This window comes from Sebastes umbrosus, chromosome 13, assembly GCF_015220745.1.
Source record: "Sebastes umbrosus isolate fSebUmb1 chromosome 13, fSebUmb1.pri, whole genome shotgun sequence".
Lineage (NCBI taxonomy): Eukaryota > Metazoa > Chordata > Actinopteri > Perciformes > Sebastidae > Sebastes > Sebastes umbrosus.
In genome coordinates, this window is record NC_051281.1 from 9420923 (window position 1) to 9437211 (window position 16289).

General features: G+C 39.3%; 1 protein-coding gene across 2 annotated transcripts in view; it reads right to left on the reverse strand.

The window, feature by feature from the left end:
• The window catches only part of thsd7ba (thrombospondin, type I, domain containing 7Ba), a 225420-nt gene that overhangs the window by 53306 nt on the left and 155825 nt on the right, over positions 1-16289 (reverse strand). For both annotated transcript variants that reach the window (XM_037789632.1, XM_037789633.1), the window contains one exon: positions 6928-7119. In XM_037789632.1, coding sequence (XP_037645560.1) covers positions 6928-7119 — 192 coding nt within the window. The remainder of the gene's footprint in view (positions 1-6927; positions 7120-16289) is intronic.

Below are 16289 nucleotides of genomic sequence, written 5' to 3' on the forward strand. Positions count from 1 at the left end.
TGTAGGATTCTTTCCATAATGATTATAATAACAATCTGAGCCTATCGGTGGCAAAAAAAAAAGCACTTTTAGTGACGTAATGTTACATTTACACTGCTCACTTGCCCTCGCGGCTTGTTTCGCAACTGCCGGTTACAGCATTCTCCCTCAACACTGGACCAATTTAAAAAATTGTTGTCGCCATTAGTCAGTTAGACACAACAACATGTGAAAATAGGGTTCAGGTGGAAAAATACCAAAAGTGACCCTTTAAATCTTACAGTGAAAATTGAGCAAATAAGACCATTTCTGACTGTGTGAGGCTAATAACTAACAGAACCAAGTCATTTTCAGTGCAGTAGCTTTCACCATGGAGAGAGACATATAAAAGGAACTTTAGATGTGACAATTCAACAATGACAAGAGAGCATCTGTAGTATGCTAATATTGCTAACACTGCATAACTGATAATGTCATTCAACTTTATATTGCTACATATATTTTCTAAGTCAACAAATTACAATATATATGGCTCCCAAGTCAACAGTCCCAGAACAGTCATGTCATAAAATAACAAGTTTCTCCTTTCTATGGTAGCCCGGCTCTCCTGCAACTGATAGTAAAATCCATGTACTGTGAGATAGGTGCATAACAAATCCCATAGAAACCCTCTCCGTGCACTCCAGCCGAGTGCTGTACCTTCAGTTGTTACTGAACTTTTCCCCCCACATTTAATAACGTGAAATAAAATAATCAAGTCAATAATATAAAATAATAAAATAACAGCATACTATCAGACAATTTAGGAGGAGAAACAAAACACATAAAGTAGAGAATACACAAGAGCAAAGATAAAATTGAGCCGTAAAATAAAATATAATAAATTCAGCTCCCTATAGCAAATTGACTGTTAGAACTACAGTAGTTCTATAAAAGGCCAGGCTAAAATGATACACATGAGATACTTAAAAGCTTATTCTGACAAAGAAGAGAGTCGGAGCAATTTTGAATGGCTCAGTAACAAAGCTGGATAGTGTAGCTAAACCATTTATCTGCAGTTAAGCTCTTACAGATACACACACAAACTCTCTGCTCTCTGATCTGGGGCAGAAATAATTCACAGAACTTAACGTCTGAATGCCAATACGACATCCAACATGCTGGCTGAGAAGACGAAATTAGCTACAACTCAATACTTTACCAATAAAAAACATTTATGCGCGGATCATTTTTTCCGCCCAAATCAAGTCGTCCTTCATTCTGACAGGAGTCAAATTCAAATTACAGCAGCATCTGCATAAATGTGTATCATTTAGACATCAATAAATCAGTATCCTATTAATGTTAACACGCCAGTATAATTAATATAATCAAACTAGAAGACTGGCATCCTCTACGCTTTCAGAACAAACAGAGTTAAAGGTTTCAGAGCTCTTGACAAGGAGTGACATCATAATTGCGATAGGAAACAACAGTATTTGCTGAAAATGATATCTTAATTTTGTGTTTTGCAGGTATATGGTAGAAAGAGGCTTGGTGTCATTTAGCCTATTCACTGTAAGCATATCAACATATCAGTATCAGTTAAAGACGATATATGATTTTTTTTTTTTTTTTTTATAATGTTACTGGCAGCACTTTTAAATATGCAAATCCTCAGCCAGAGATCATATTAGTCTATAAAGGCTGTGATTGCCACTATAGCTGAGAAGCCCGAACATCCAGAGTACACTTCACTTACTGTAGAGGAGTCACAAGGTGTGATTTAAGTGGTTTAGGGCAGTGGTTCTCAACCTTTTTCCATAAGGGACCCCTTTTCTATCATTGAATAAACTGATGACCCCTGCCTAAGTGATGCATTTTATGGATATTTCATATTCTATTCATTGCATAACAATAACAGTACAGAGAAACTGATAAATGAACCCAAACAGTGAACACAATAACTGCAGAACGTCTGTGTAAAAAGAGCAATTTGGATGAATTCTGAGCAGATTATTTCCTGTGAATGTTACATCAGAGACAAGTTTTTCGGTTATTTTTAGGGACTTTTAATACAATTCTCTGTCTGTATTATGTATTTTTTTTTTTTTTAAATCTTAACAATCATACATAATTAATAGGCTTCTTTTTTGACAAAGTCAGTGTTTTCTTTTCCCTGATGCTTGGCCATTGTCATATTAGCGCTTTGGTTGTTTTTATGGCGTATTTTTCTAATGCAGGACGAGGCTGTTTAGCAGAGAGGGAAGGCTCTGTGAATATAACTGTGTTCATGTCTCCACTGTGCCCTTATCCTGTTTATATCTTAAATAACAATTTAATTTACTTTTCTTCACAGAAATTAATGAAATGCTGAGATATCGACAAACTGTATATATTTTTTTAAGAGTTGTCTTACACCCCTTAAAATCACGAAGGCCTGGTGACCCCCCGGGAAGTTTTGGCAACCCCTAGTGGGGGTCGGGACCCCCAGGTTGGAAACCAGTGGTTGAGGGGTATATCACAGCATGGACTCATCAACAAGCAGGGAAGCAACAAGCACCTCTGACCACTTTACCATAGGGCTCATACAAAGTTCATTGATAAGCCCAGTCCACTGCTAGCCAGCCAGAAAGAAAGAGGAAAAGTGATAATGTGAGCCTACTACTGTATGCAGTATCCAGGCACATATTGGGCAAGAAGCAGGTGGACAGGTTGCCGGTCTATTGGTTGACAGATACACAGAGACAGACAAACATATTTGCATCTTGCATTTTGCAATACAGAATAATCAGTTCATCTTATCTGCATGTCTTAAGACTGTGGGAGGCAATCGGAGCTCCTGAAGGGAACCCACATGGGATAAACATGCAAATTCCTCATAGTAAGGCAGCAGCAGCCCTGTGGACTCCACAACATTCGTGCTTTAAAGTGACAGTGCTAACTCCTGAGCCACCCATGCTGTCCTAATACAGATAGAATATCACATGAAGACCCAATCCCAATGTCCACACTCACGGACTTTAAGGTGCGTTCCTGTAAAGTCCGCGAGGGTTTAGGGTTGTCCAACCGTCAAATCGTCGAGTGCATGAGGGCTCTCTCGTAGACATTCAGTGTAAGTCCACATTTCTGCAGACTTTGCCTGAGGGAAATACCCACAATTCATAGCTTTGTGATGTTAAACACAGGGTTACCAGGGGAAGACCGGAGGCCTTCAAAAAAAAAAAAAAGGTAAACAAAGAGGACGGTACATGGGTGTTTTCAATTACTATTTGACAATAAGACTATCTCTTCTCTCCTAAAGGAAGAGCCTGGAGGCCCTTCAAATCAGGCATTGAAAAACGGAAAATAAAACCCCACAATTGGCGTCGTCAAGGTAACGTGATATGTTGCCGAAATGTGCTGTCCCATTCATATTTACACAATTCCAAGCCCTTGCAGCCTCTCACACTCAACCATTTACCAGGTGACGTCAGTTAAGTCCCTGAGGGTTCAGGGCTTGAGGTCTTAGGGAGGACATTGGGATTGGACCGTACAGTTATGCTCTTTTTCATGCCAATGTGCCATTTTACAGTCTCCAGTCCAAGTGTCTCAAACAGTATTTTGGACATCAGTGAAAACCAGTCAAACACACAGAGAACATATAAACTCTAGGAAAAGCCAAACAATCACAGTGCGACAAAAGTCAGAAGTGTAACATCCAATTAAGTACAAATCCAATGATTTGTGTGTGTGTGTCTGTGTGTGTAGGAGAGGGGTCAGGTAACAATAGCATAGTGCTTAGGCGTGGTTGCTCATTTTATGTCTTTCTCCTTTCAAGCCCTCAATTTGTCTTGTTGTAAACACACCATTGTTATGGGTAATAAGCGCCATGATATGCGGGAGGCTGTTGAGTTATGACAACACAAAAATTATACATACAAAACGTGGGAACACCTGTCATAGTGAGCTTTATGCAAACTAGATAATTATAACCTTGTGTTGTGTACTTTGTCTGGAGCGAACATCTTGCTAATTTCCCCATCTTATTTCCATGTATTAGTAAGAGGGATGCTGTGTTTATAGCATTCACAGTATTTTCCAGTGTTTTTCTGTATGAATTTAGTTCATAGCATAAATAATCCAAGAGACATGATGCATTATAACTGAACAGCATTTTGTAAAACATCCTTTTGGAGCATCAAAATGACTTTTGGTTTAGACACGCAGAATATACTGCAATATGGCACAAGGAGGCTTTTCAACATAGCTGTATCATCTTGGTAAGCTGCCAACTTCCCTAACCACATACTGGAGCTTAAAACCCACGGTGGATTCGCTTCCTATCAATTTTCCCTGACAGAGGAATTTAAGAAAGTGTTAAAGTTGGCACAAAAAGAGTTGAAATACTGAACTATAATGATGACCATCACGACCTACTGAACATGAACACACACTCTTCCCAAATAAAACCTACCACAGAGATCGGGCTGCTTTCACATGTTGGCTTCTCAGAGCATTATAGAAGGAGACAGGATATGTTTACTACAACCCCTCCGGCATCGGATCAAATATTCATGAAGACAAATAGTATCCAGCCTGGTCTGCAACCACAGCATGTAATTCAGATTTTGACATCTGCACTGAAATAAGGGATTACAAACTGCGGGAGACCTAATTTAGACCTGACATAACACTACAGGGACAGTAGGAAGTTACAGTAACAACCAGAACGAGAAAAGAGGTCGCACTGTAGTGTATGTGCACCACACAGAGAATATGCTGCCATGACAACAACCCTGAAGATCAAGCAATGTAGTTGAGTTTCTCTGGGAATGAGCATACAAGGTGACTACTTTAGATTTCCAACTGTGGTTCATACTGGTATTTGACAAGTTGGGAGCGAGAATGTGTTGTTCTAGTTGAGCAATGACACCGGCTGATGGAGATGTAGAGCAAGATAAACAGCAAACAGTGTGCAGCGTTAAAATATGTGGATTTAGATTTCCAAATGTGAGAATTACGGTGGCCCTGAGAGCTCAACGCACTGCAAATTAGGAAAACATATGTAAATAGACACAACACAAGCAAATGAAGAAACATCGTCACCAATTTGACGATACATGAGCAGCATTTAGAAAAAGCGCTGCAAGAAGCTCACAACATAATAGAAACTGTTTCCGGGGGACACTAAAAAGTGATGCACACGGCTGGAACATGCAGGCACATGGGAGAAGTTGCCTTCAGCGCTTTCTGCCAGAAAAGGGTTTATTTTAACCCAAACCGTGATCTCTTCCTGAGATTTCTGTCAGAAAACCCTGCAGGCCATCTTCCCACGTGTGCAACATGCAATGCTTATTGTTGCCGTTTGTGGATTATGAAGTTATTGAAGTTGGCTATCTGTCAATGGTTTTGGAAAAAGAGCTAACATTTAAGTTTTTTGGCTTATTTTAACATTGGGATGGCATGATTCAGATATTATTGAAGCTTTTCTCACTATAAAGCAACGAATCTCTGTCTGTGTGTCCTTCGCATATCTCGAAAACCGTTCATCCAATCAACTTCACACTTGGCGTGTGTACTGCTGGGGATCCCATGGAGTGCAGTGTCAAATGTGGTACAATTTAGTGAGATGATGGTGCTACAACATTGAACATTACGTCTTAGACTGTAACTTTTGAACCGTAAGTCAAAGAAACTAAATTTTGAATTGTGTCAAAATCGTTTTGTTTTTTTCTCGTTGCTTCTCCTACAAAGTTTGAGCAACCATCTCCAAAATTTGGTAGAGAAGTTAAGAAAACACATCTGGATCAAGCTGGAAAAAGAAGATTTTTTTTAGATTGTTGATGTTCCATACAGTTTTGCTGTAGCTATCCCTCAAAGTTTGCTCAAATGCTGTAGGCAGGGCTTATATTACATAAATGTCACATCTCATGAATGCTTTGTGATACTGCAACCACATTTGGTGGACATGTGTAGATATGATGTCTGAGTGACCATGACAAATTTGGTGCCATTTAGCCAATAGGTGGTGCTGTAGCAGCATCATCCAACTATAAAGAAAGGAATCTCTGTCTGTCTATGTATGTATATTGTTATATTATTATAACTGTCATTCGGTCATTCGCATATCTCAAGGAACGTTCATCCATTCAACTTCACACTTGTCGGGCGCAAGCAGCCATACCGCGGTTCTCGACAACGCTGTCAAGCAATTGGCCCGTTCCAGACGGGCATGCGCACCGAACAGGCACTGCACTATAATATCTGAATCAAGCGATCACAATGATGCATAGCTGATTTTCAATAACTTCATAAGCCACAAACCATGGCAACAACAAGCGTATCCCAGCTGCGTGCATCACTTTTTATGGTCCCCTGGAAACAGTTTAGGTTGTGTTGTGAGCTTCTTGCGGTGCTTTTTCTAAATGCTGCGGATGTGTCGTTAAGATGGTGAAGATGTTTCTTCATTTGATTGTGTTGCGCCTATTTGCATGTGTTTTTTTCTAAATATACAGTGCGTTGAGCTCTCAGGGCCACAGCAAAGCAGGTCTCTTTAACTGGCGGCCTGTGGGCCAACTACGGCTAGCCGATCGAGCCAGACTGGCGTGCCAAACAGTTCTGTTTAAAAATAAATACGATTTAAAACCTGAAGAAAAAAAACAAGAGAATAACGGACATTTTGCCACAATAAATCCTTCAAACCAGCAGTCAATCACATGCGTTATTGGTGATGAAAGCCCTCCTTTGCATGCTGCTGTAATCGCAGGCTTGAAGCCAGCTAGCAGGTGTCCAGAAATCCGAAACTAGCTCATTGTGTCAAGTGTACATACTGTACATAATGAGAATACTAGAGCTGGGCCCTTAGCTTTATGAAAATGTGGCTGTGTGAAAATATAGCTGAATAGCCCTGCTGCAGAGAAAGCTTGACCTAAGAGTCCAATCATTCCACTCTCAGAATCTGTGAAGTAAAGTAGTAAGAGTCTTTACCTGTGAGCGAGCACTTGCGACTGCGGGAGCTTCCACATCCAGCGCATTCAGAGAACTTGGACCAGGCGGTTAGAGTGCAGTCATCCTTGCAAGCCACCCGGCACTCTCTGATCTGAGGGGGCAAGGGGCCAGCCCATCGCAGGCACTCTGTCATATTGGCCGACTCACCGCTCTCCCCAACACAACTGACTCCTGCAAACACAGGGGGGAGGCAAGAATGTCACTCGAATTATACAGACAATGCACAAATAACAGATCCCATGCCACCAAGTTGACCTTCAGTCCTTGGTGTTGTTTTAAATCTCCCTACAGATATATTTATGGTTATGCATGCTAGAATAAGCCTGATTTTAGCATTAGGTCATATTCACAGTTTGATTGAGCAGCAACAGGGAGGGACGGGTCTATTAATTTCTTTTATGTTTCGTTGAATGGTCTCACAAAGAACAGGTAGCTACAGAATTGTCATTGCGTAAGTCATAGCTATAAAAAATATCCCTGCGCAGCTTTCATGTTAAGATCTGGTGAGATGCTAATTCAACCTTCAAGCACAACACCTTTATCAGACTCTTCAGACAACTATGATTTATTGAATAAAAACAAGACATTCATAATAGCAGATTAACATGAAAGCTAAATACTTCAGCCAGAATGATGTATAAACTATCTAATCAGAGTATCTGATCAAAGAGGACATCACAATCGAGTACTGTAGCTGCAATGTGTGCCTGTGTGCACTAAGAATAATTTCTTAGATCACAGCGAGACCAGATGGGTTATTTCTGTTACTAAACACCTGATGTAGCTCTCAATTAACTGCAAGCAGACTTTCAGTCCCATGCGGCTGCTTTTGATAACTTTGGAAAATACCCTTGAACACGTTTTTGGCAATCCTTTTATATCTCTTACATCAAAATGAAAAACTGTCAGAGAAGAAAGGCCACTCTTTGTCAGAAAAGACAGAGCTAGCAGTAGTTAAGGGAGAAAAAACAGTATACACTTAAATGCAAGTTGAGAACAGGAGACAGGATCAATATGAGAGGTACATCAGAACCTCAACTTGCCTTGAAAACAGGAAAATTGTTCTTGTTCTTTTTTTGAAAAAGAAAAAAAAACAACCTTTCCTGTGATTCTCCTACAGTAGCTAACAAAAATGAACATGTAATCCCCCCAAGAATTATCTAATCTGCAGCAAGATGCTTCATCGCTTTTGGTGAAATCAAACTGGTTAAATATCCTTTCAGAGCTGGAAATTTAGATCCTTTGTGTTTGTAGCTTGCGTGTTGAGCCTTATGGTGCTTTCATCAGACCAAGCAGCATACTTTATTAAATGCTGAGACACAGTGCAGATGCATTAGTCTTTTTTTTTTTTGTCAAAATAAGACCAGCGTCTGAGACATCAAAAGGGAGGTTTTGCTTGATAGACAATTGAGTCAATTATTACCAGGGCTGTGTATTGGCAAGAATCTGGAGATACGATACGTATCATGATACAGGGGTTACGATTCAATATGTTGCGATACTGTAAGTAAGGCGGTATATTGCGATTTGTCATAGTATAAAAAACAAACCACCATATGCATACAATCTGAGTAAAAAAAGTTAATTTTATCAAGAATTTCCAAATTTGGGATCAATAAAGTACATATATCTATCTATCTCTATCTAGAACAGTGAGATCTGCATTTGCATTCATCACAGTCCCTGTAACATCCAACATCATTGCACTACTTCGAGAGGGCACATACACTGAGAGGACGCATCTCTTTGAAAATGAAATAAAGTATTGACTGAGTTCATCTTTGCATGTAAACTGTTAATTAAAAATCAATACAGTGTTTTTGAAAATCGAAACAGCATCACAAAACATAATATCACAATACTCAATATTTTCAGATATATTTTCTTACATCCTTAATTACAACATCACAAAACAAAAAAAGTATATGTATTGCTCAACATCCTGCTATAATAAACTGAATATTAAATGATGTTTAAGTTAAAAGGTGCATCGATAAGAAACTGTTTATATATTCACACAAATATCTTAAGAAAAAACAGAAAAGCAAAGACATTATGCAGTACCGGTGTAACAGGGACCTTCATTAGTATGCAGATATTATATGTCTATTCTACAGAGGCAATCTAAAGGAAATTGACAGAGTTCTTGAAATATAGATCAGGAACACACACATGACATAACGAATGCAACGTGCGTGCAGGATGTGAACAGTGGCTGTAATGGCGTAATCAGGTTGCACACTTAATGCAAATACTCCCCAGATAAAGACATTTGAATTACACTAATCAGCAGACCCACAAGATGGGAAAGAATGACTTCCGTAATTTCCAACACTGATATTTCAGTCTGCATGGTTCCTGGCATGAATGTTTGCGTGGATAATCATTAAGTGAGTGTTGAAACAGCGGCTCAGCCCTGGCTTAAAGGGAAGCAACATAAATGAGAAACCTCAAAAATAGTGATGAACCTAATATGAGTTACATGAAGTTACATTACATGAATTAGATAAGAAGAAAAAACAAATGAGTAAGTGTGTGGATGCTCCAGCAGTCTGCTGGCTAAGGACAGAGAGGGAGGATTTTTTTTAGCTTTGATAGTTGGCACTGATTTGACAGGAGCAGTTGAAACAAGAAATTGGAGCAGATAGACTCTACACAGGACATTACAATATTAAAATGCGTTGCTGTCTCATATGGACACTGTGGGATTTGAGAGGCAATGTTACCAGTAAAGGAAACTTCTCCTCCCCCAACGGCTTTGAGGATTCACAGTTATACAAACATGCCTTTAATCCATTCGATTGATTTCTATTTGACTTTTAAATTTTGCCCTCTGACAAAAGCTGTTGGGTTTCTATATGTCTGCTGAGAATGTGTGGGATGGTCATTTGCATGTGAGGCCTCTACAAAGGCATCACAAGGGAGATGGGAGCTATTATTAAAGTGCGTTTGTGTAACATTCACAATCACAGCGATAAAAAAACAACCTTTTATTTTGCAATGTACGTGTTTAGGTTAAATAGTGATGATATTATGATGAGATGAATCTTATATTTCCTTTAACAAACCTGTTTGATAATCAACGAATCATTAACAGCTGCTACAGTATTTAGTCCAATTAGCCTTCCACCGTGGGAATAATTATACGTCCCTGTTGGCATTTAATTCTGTCCATTTACCTTGAATGGTGTTCCCAACCCAACCCAGTCACAACCCCATTCTGTCATCTCCAGTATCTTTTATTAGCAACGCCCAGCACTGCGAGTACTGACATTCTGGTTTTGAACTGGGAGCCATCCATTTTTAACATAATTGTTTCATCCTCTGGTTGCCTGAGCCCATTTGTGTGGCCTTTCACATCATCTCCTCTCACAAATGTTAACAATTTTTGTCACAGTATCTCCGCCAATGACAGGGGTCATCTTTAATTATACACTTACTTAGAAAGGTGAATACTTCTGAGGGGGAACTGAAAGGACACGCTTTGAAGAGGATTGTCACGGTCCAGATTTTTAAGATCTTTTCTGTGGCAATGTTGTAGACTTTGAGGACATTCTTTAAAAAAAATCACATCTAACTATAAAGCAAGGAATCCCTGTCTGTCTGTGTGCCTGTATGTGGGTATGTCCTTCGCATATTTCGAGAACAGCTCAACCGATCAACTTAACAATTGGCAGAATCCAACCAGAATGTATTTCACCGGTGTGACCATGAGTGTACCTCAACTTGGGAGTGTTTTTCCCTTGTAAGACTGTATTTCCCCGCTGTAAGACTTGATACTAACACTGATAACGTTACTGCCAGTAAAATACCTTGATTGTTAAATCCCTGCTCTACTTTATAACCACAGTGGTTAAGTCAAATCAAGCGACTAACACACCTATTTGGAAATGACTTCCACTAAGTTATTTTCACCGATGTTTCTGACTGCGACTAACCGCGACCAGGGTGAATTTTTCAGGGTCAGATTTAGTGATTTGGGGCCCCAGGTAGGGCAGCTTGCTCTACTTTTTCTCCAACTGTGAATGTTGGTATAGGCAGTGGTAGAAGAAGAAGGCTGCTCAAATCGTTTTTTCTGAAGTGAAACTATTAAGTCTTAATAGTAAAACTATTAATACCGCATAGTTAAAGTCTCTGCATTTCTCTGTCCGGTAAATGTAGTATTACAATGTTTCCCCCTTAAGTAGAAGTACAAGGTAAGTAATATACAGTTGAGTTGCATATTTTTTAAGTGCTTTGGTGGCCTTATTTCGGGGTACGAGTTAGAACGATAATGTAATTCAATACTTTTCATATCTTAACAGCATAATTAATGTATTTGGGACCCTTTTAGTTGGGGATCCCAAGGCCCAAGTTGACCACTGACTATTTGTATAAAAATGTAGCCACAAATTCCCAGACTGACCATACACGGTCCATTCATATCCTCGGTTTTGACCAAGTCTTGTTTCTCGTGAACCAGATTTGTGACGCACTTATTGCTCAGGACTCAAGGAAGCGCAGTGTCGAGTGTGAAGTGGTTTGTATGAGCAGTTCTCCAGAATGCTGCAAGCAGCAACACCAGAGGCCAAGCATTAGGCCCGTTCTGAACAGGCACTGCACTCGTTTAATCAATATGCCTCAGAACATATTACATTTTCTATCATTACTTTCAATACTAGTTTTTTTTTTTTATCCACTTTAAACCCCTCCCATCAAATAGAATGTATATATGTTAATTCATACTGCTTATATAATGTTCTTCTAAGTGATGCCTTGTGAAGAGAAATGTGGATTGGATTCATTATGGCCGTTAAGTCACATTATTCCTGCAGCGAAAGATCAACATGACTCATTTTCTATTGAATAATTTCTCAAAACAGTTCCAGTTCTTCTCAGGGAGGGATAAAACACATCCAGCTGGTTACGAGCCACAACTCGGCTGAATTAAGACACAGTGTGTTGTAGTTAGCGTGAAATCCATTGGCTTACTGCCTTCTCCAAGTTATCAGCTACAACTTTATACAGGCTTTTCAGGGTTGCCTGTTCTATTTAGTGGAAGCTTATTTCCTTTTGGCAAGGTTGGATTCATCTTCTCAAATCTTGTCTTATTTAATAACGCCTCTTATCCGTGAACTCTCGTATGTCGGGTCAGCGTATGAACCACAACCCTTCACCTCACTTGGTCAGACATTTGCATTTATTCAACATACAGCCTTGCATCTGACATGGGGCCAGAAACACACACTGAGATGGGAGGAAGCATTTACTCAAGCCAAGGGCATATTGGATTTGTAAAACACAAACCCCAGTCGCATGCATTTCTGAAGCATGCCGTACATGCCTGAGCTAATGTATCCAGCAATCTGACTGGCCCTGACTGGGCTGAAATTCCCTGGTTGCTAATTTAACTGTTCTGCAACTGAGTGTTCCATCAACGCTATCCACTAGCCATCTACTGTACCAGTTTCCCAGGGCTGTACAGTACTTCTACTAAAGCTTCCAATTTCCCACCAACATTCCTCTACAGTAATTCTCCCAGGAATGCCAACCTGGCAACCAGAACGATGCTTTCCTCAAGGAAAACAAAACAAGTTTCTGCAGTGGCTGTGTGCCTGGCGTTGCCTCTCAGTTAGTGTTAGTTCAGCCAGAATGAGGCAAAATACAAAAACTAATGTACTTGTAATTAACAACAATCTATGTGAAACAATATTGTCGACCAAAAGCTCAGTGAAATACACATGATATAAAGTGTATGGTTTGATGCATTTAAATCCACCACTTCATGTAGATGCAAACCCCAATTTCCATAGCAAATGTGGGAAATGTGTTTATTCAGAGTAATTTGGACGCAGCAAACAAACAAAGTCAATGGAAACGTTAATACGGATGTGCACTGAGCAGCACCTCAAGCAGCTATTCTCAACCAGTGAACCGCGGAGATACTGCCAAATGGTTAAATTAAATTCAAAATAATCATCTTTGGTATCATCTTTAAGATATGCCTTTATTTTGAAATTCCCATGGCACGTCTGTGTCACTATTCCTGTCCAAGCGCACCTCCTTACTACAGAGCCCAGTAATAAAACTGTCAAATCATATTTATTTGCTTTTAGTGAGTTGGTATAAATGTAACTGATCGTGTTTAATATGGATATAATATTGTTTCATATCAATCGCAGGTGCCTGAATTGTGATAACAACAAATATCGTATCGTTGTCCAAATAATCGCTATAATATCGTAACGTAATGAAACTTGATCAGGGAGAGAAAAACGTGTTTCGCCACTGTTCCCTCGGATGCATTGACACAAAATGGATCATTTTTTAAACGATAAAGCGATGTGGGAGACGACCCGGTGCCAGTAAATGTGGTGAGGATATATGAGCCTGAATACATTCAATTTGGATTCAAAATTTATTTTGGTCATTACAGCTGACAGTGGCATAACACATATTTACAACCCAGTTTATTTTTCTCCTTTTTCTGTCATGTTATGTTTTCTTTCCTTATTTATTTTGGAAGTTTTTGGCAAACAGAAGTGGGCCTTAAGTTACAAAAGGTTGAGAACCCCTGGACTAGATGATGTCTCAACACGTTCTCATCCCAACCCGTCACATACGGACGCTTTGTCAGACCCCATGATGTCACTTTTGGTTGCATACACGTGCTTATCATTGTGAATTCAAACAAAAACACTTGGTTTAGACAACAAACCCACTTAGTTAGGTTTAGGGAAAAAAAATCATGATTGGGCTATTTGTAAAGTGAAAGTGAAACTTAACGCACGGGTCATGAACAGCGGTCTCCTGGATGAAAGCCCTATCTTTGTTGAACCCATCCACTTCCCCGTCCGCCCACCCAGTGTGTGTTTTTTTGCTCTTTAAACTACGTCACCATACTCCCGGCGCACTTTCTCTTTGCGTTTCATATTGCCGCGGATGGGTTTCCATTGTAGTTTCTTGAAAGCACGGTGTGTCTCATACAGACGCTAAAGGGTGCCTTGTGCATCGGCATCACACGCCAACAGTGACAAAGCGTCGGTATTTTACGCCCTGGGAATGAGAACGGGCTTAGAGCTTGGAGTTATCCCGAGTTGTATGAATGTACAAAGCAGGAGCAGAGAAGAGAGGGTCTCGAGGAAATCTGTGGAAACTGAGTTTCTAGCAACTTCTGAAACCAGCCTGTCTGAGCTGTGACTCACAGAGTCGCAGCAAATGTCTTTGCAGTCAGACAGCAAACACTTTCATTGGCTGTTTATGGCCAGAAGACAAAGGAATATTACACAGTAGCAGTGCTAAAAGGTAGGACTACGTCTTTATCATGTTTTACCATGCAACACTCAAGGATAGGATCAAAAGGATTAAAGAATACCAACATTTAATGTTAATGTGTAGTAATTATTCACAATTAAATCATTTGTGAATGTTTTATTCATATAATAAGACCGTATAGTCATTTACAAATCTGTTGATTCCACCATTCATCCATTATCTATACCTACTTATCCTCTACGGGATGGCCAGGGCTGATCACGGCTGACATTGGGCAAGATGCGGGGTAAATTATAAGGCAATACATGCTTTATTAATTAATTTAATAAATATTGTATTATAAAAGAATGGTTTATTAATGAAAGTACAGTTGATGTAAATGCACCAGAGACTTTTTAGTGCTATGTTAGTACTGTATATATAACATTTAATCATTTATGGCTTTAAAAATAGTCAACATAACATGTGTAAGTTTATAGACTTAGACATTAGTCACCACAAGATGCAACTGAAGGAAAATGCAGAGGAGAAGGTGACCTATATTTTGCAGTGGAACAGGACGAATGTTTGACATGATAATGCTGCACAACCTGTTTGTTCATATTCAGCTTCTCAATGATGAATGATGAAGAGGAATATTTGAAGCAGATACCATCTCACACACCCTACCCACAGGATGTGAATATTGAAACTGCATGGAACATGACAGTGTTGAATATTATGAGCGTCACTGAAAGTCATGTTAAGGAAATCTGAATTTCAAACGGCAAAACAGAAAAGCAAGAGGTATTAAAAAAAGGGAAAATAGAAAATGAATAAAGCAGGGTTGTCAAAGTTAATGCGATAATAACGCGTTAACGCAAATGGGCAAAGGAATCCATTGGTACCAACCATGTCATACTAGCTTGTCGGGAAGGAGGCTAAGTAATGCTTCAAACTTATGCTAAATTTTGGCGAGGAAAAACTGACATTGCCATTTTCAAAGGGGTCCCTTGACCTCTGCTGTCAAGATATATGAATGAAAATGGGTTCTATGGGTACCCACGAGTCTCCTCTTTACAGACATGCCCACTTTATGATAATCCCATGCAGTTTGGGGCAAGTCATAGTCAAGTCAGCACACTGACACACTGACAGCTGTTGTTGCCTGTTGGGCTCGAGTTATGATTTGAGTATATTTTGTATGCTAAATGCAGTACCTGTGAGGGTTTCTGGACAATATGTGTCATTGATTTGTGTTGTTAACTGATTTTGAATAATAAATATATACATACATTTGCACAAGGCAAGCATATTTGCCCACTCCGATGTTGATAAGAGTATTAAATACTTGTCAAATCTCCCTTTAAGGTACATTTTGAACAGATAAAAAGAATGTGCAATTAATCAAAATGAACTATTGACAATCATGAGATTAATAGCGATTACAATATTTAACCGACAGTCCTAGAATAAGCATAATGTGTAATTGGACTTCATTACATGGAAACTGCAAGAGCAATTACATGAACACAATAAAATGAAATAAAGCTGCATCTTAAGTGGTAATGTTATCTAAATCAGATTAAATTCTACTTTCTGAGTGTGGGTGGATGATAGCATATAAAGAGCTCTCTCGGGGCAATGCAGCATCTTTAAAGGTCCTTGAGTAACATAATTGAGAAACTCCTGCTGAAACTTGCTGTCATTAAATGTTTGATATGCCCTTATCCAATGGCCCCATACCCCTCGTATGGCCATATTCCCAATTATTGTGCCCTAATTATGCCCCAATGTGACATTTATGTGTCCTTTTCATTGAATTGTTTCAGCCCTCCACTGAGTGAAAGTAAACCCTGGATAGAGTCTTTGTTGCTTCAACTCTATATTTAAATCCAGTATTTCTACAGACTGCAAATTCCAAACCCATACTTCACTTTTTCAAATGTCACAGGTATTTAACTTAGTCATTTTCTAATCATATTCAAATAGGAAGCTCTAAAGGTCAATGAGGCTTGCTCTTAACCTGGGAACGCTACACACGCTTTCCCCATCCTCACCGAAAAAGTCATAGAAATTCACTTGAGAAATGTCAGTCATAATTATAC